The following is a 3,024-nucleotide window of genomic DNA, read 5'->3' as shown; positions in this document are numbered from 1 at the left end:
GCGCTCCCGGGCCCCCCCGCCCCGCCTGCTCGCGCGCTCTAGGACCCGGCCCCGCCCCACCAGCCCTGGCGTGGGCGGAGCCCGGCATTGTGACGTCGAGGGGCGGAGCTTCCCGGAGCCGGAGCGGATGACGCTGAGACGCGCGCTTGGGTAAGCGGCGCCGGGGCGCGGGGCGCGGGGCGCAGGTGAGGAGCGCGGCGGCGGCGCGGGATCCTCGCCGGGCGGCCTAGGGCGGCCGAGGACGCAGGACAGGGGGCACCCCCCACCCAACGTGAATCTGTGGGCTTCCCGGCCCGGCACCCCTTCCCGCAAGCCGTGCGTCCCGGTCCTGGGCCTGCGCCCACTTCCCCAAGCGGTGCGCCCCCATCCTGGGCCCTGCGCCCCCTCCCCTGACCCCATTCCGGGCCGCGCGTGCACCCCCGTCGGGTGAGCACACCAGGGCCGTGACCCCAGGGGCTGCGCCAGTCCTCACCCCCGGCCCTCGGGCCCCTCCCCAGCCCCGCCAGCCGCCTCTCAGGGGTTCCCAGACACCCCCAGGTCCCAGGCGGGGGCCGCCCCTCGCGCACCCCGCGTCGTTGTCGCCCCGGCTCTGCCCGGGGTCCTGCGGCCGTGCGGGTCAGGTCCGGTAAGATTCGTGCGTGCGTGCCCAGCCTCCCTGGCGGGACTCGAGCGGCTCCCTGCTCCCCGCAGGCCCTGAGGCCGCAGAAGCGCGCGGAGCGGCGATGAGCAGGCGGCCGGCGGCCCGCGGGGCTCGGAGCCCGTGATAGCCTCCACCGGGTGGGCGCCGCGATGGAGGCCGAGGGCCTGGACTGGCTCCTGGTGCCGCTGCACCAGCTGGTGTCCTGGGGCGCGGCCGCGGCCATGGTCTTTGGAGGGGTGGTGCCCTACATCCCGCAGTACCGGGACATCCGCAGGACGCAGAACGCTGATGGCTTCTCCACGTACGTGTGCCTGGTGCTGCTAGTGGCCAACATTTTGCGGATACTATTCTGGTAAGTTGGGAGCTTGCTTTCCTGGATTGCGCTCGGAAAAGAGGGTTTCTCCTTTGTAGCTTCTGTTTGAGGCCAGGGAGCGGCAGGGTCAGTACATCTCGGCTGGGCCAGCGCCCCGCTCTGCCGTGGACCGGGTCTGTGGCTGCAGGAGAGTCACTTCTTAGGGTGAGATTATTTTTCCTGAAAAACGGTGGGGTTGGAGCACAGAATCTCAAATACTATCTCCAGATCCGCCTCCTCGCATAATGTCCTGCACGGGTACTTAGCAGGGACCTCTCTGCTGGGCACTGGCCGAGGCCTGCCTGTGTGGAGGAGCTGTTCCTACCCACCCTTCTCATGTTGTGTAGTTTTTCATTTTTTTGAGGACGGGTCTTGCTTTGTGGCCCAGGCTGACGTGCAGTGGTGCGATGACAGCTCACTGCAGACTCCACGTTCCTGGGCTCAGGTGATCCTCCCACCTCAGCCTCCTGAGTAGCTGGGACCACAGGTGTACCACCATACCCGGCTAATTGTTTTTTGTATTTTTTGTAGAGACGGCGTGTGTGTGTGAGGGGGTCTCACTGTGTTACTCAGGCTGGTCTTGAACTCCTGGCCTGAAGCAGTCCTCCCCACTGGGCCTCTGAAAGTGCTGGGATTACAGGCTGAGCCGTGGTGCCCAGCCTGCCTTATTTGAATAGGAAGTCATGCTCCCTGGAGACTTTGTCTTGTTCCTCTGAGGCCAACTTCCTCTTTGTATTTGCATTTGTCTAAGGAAATGGAAATTAGTTTTAACAGTTGTTGAAGCTGGACATATTTGGGAGAGTGAGTTTTCAGAGGAATTGAAGAGGTCTCACAGCTGCATTCTAAGGCCAAAAACGTCTGGAATTTTTCTTTCTTCTGGGTGATCCCAGTTCCTCTGTCCGTGCAGATTGGAAAGTGTCTGCTGCTCTTCCCATGAAGAGGGCCTGATGGAGGGGTGGAGAGAAGGACTCCAGGCAGCTGGTGTCAAGAGCTCTGCCTCTGGCCACAGAGTAATCACTTACCTGCTTCTTTGCCTTATTGAGGTGTGATTTGCATTCCATGAAATGCACCCCTTTCGTATCCATTTGATGAGTTCTGATGCTGGACTGTCCCCTGCGTTCATGAGCTGGGGTGCTCCCTGCTCTGTGGCCTTTGCCCCAGCCCTGGCTGTGGGCAGCCGTTGGTCCGCATGTCCCTGGGCGCCAGTTTTGCCCATGTCTGGGATTTTTAGGTGAGCGAGTTGGTTGGCTGCCTCTTTCTCAGAGCTGTCTCTGAGGCCGGAGGTTTGTCCCCCACGGCAACCTAGGAGGAGGTTTTTGAGTCTGAGTTGTGTCTGGAGGTTTGTCTCCTGGCCAGGCTGCATCTGAGGGAGGGTCAAAGGTGTTTGTTTTGGAGACTCCTTCCTTCTTTCCCTTCGCCTGCTGTGGAGACTGGGTGGGGGTGCTGTAGTGGCCTCAGTGAGCGTAAGGTTGACTGGAAGCAGGTTTCTAATTGTCTAAAGCTGGTGTTTACTTGAGTGCACGTTGTGGGGGTTGGGGAGACACTGGTCGCAGGATGCCTACTACAGCCCCAGCTCAGGTGTGTATTTTTCAAAGGAACACTGCATTTATCTTTACAGTTATAGAATACATTTTCTCCAAAATAATGGAGGCAAATTGCCTGAGATCGGATTACCATATGGGAAAAAAGTTGCACTTAGAGGTTCCCATCCTCCCCCAGTATGCTCATAGTTCAAAGTTGTTAAAAGAAAATAGGTTGGGCACAGTGGCTCACTCCTGTAATTCCAGTACTTTTGGAGGCTGGGTGGATGGATCGCTGGAGGCCAGGAGTTCAAGACCAGCCAACACAACATAACAAGACCCTGTCTCTACAAAAAATTGAAACATTAGCTTAGGCATGGTAGCATTACCTGTATTCCTAGCTACTTGGGAGGCTGTGACAGGAGGATCACTTAAGCCCAGGAATTCAAGACTGCAGTGAGCTGTACTCTGGTTTGGCCAACAGAGAGATGCTCTGCCTCGGAAAAAAAAAA

At 59.1% G+C, this 3,024-nt stretch overlaps 1 protein-coding gene across 4 annotated transcripts in view; it reads left to right on the top strand.

Annotated features, from left to right (window-relative positions):
- The first annotated feature begins 119 nt into the window (after positions 1-119).
- The window catches only part of SLC66A2 (solute carrier family 66 member 2), a 43,264-nt gene continuing 40,359 nt past the window's right edge, over positions 120-3,024 (top strand). For 2 of the 4 annotated variants that reach the window (XM_037729934.1, XM_037729932.1), the window contains exon 1: positions 640-992. In XM_037729934.1, the coding sequence (XP_037585862.1) occupies positions 790-992 (203 nt within the window). In that variant the 5' untranslated portion in view covers positions 640-789. The other 2 variants (XM_017504572.2, XM_017504571.1) reach the window with 2 other exon arrangements.

The sequence above is a fragment of the Cebus imitator genome, unplaced genomic scaffold, assembly GCF_001604975.1.
Source record: "Cebus imitator isolate Cc_AM_T3 unplaced genomic scaffold, Cebus_imitator-1.0 Scaffold324, whole genome shotgun sequence".
Taxonomy (NCBI): Eukaryota; Metazoa; Chordata; class Mammalia; order Primates; family Cebidae; genus Cebus; species Cebus imitator.
The sequence above is the reverse complement of the archived record's forward strand: the minus strand, read 5'-3'. Positions and strand labels throughout refer to the sequence as shown.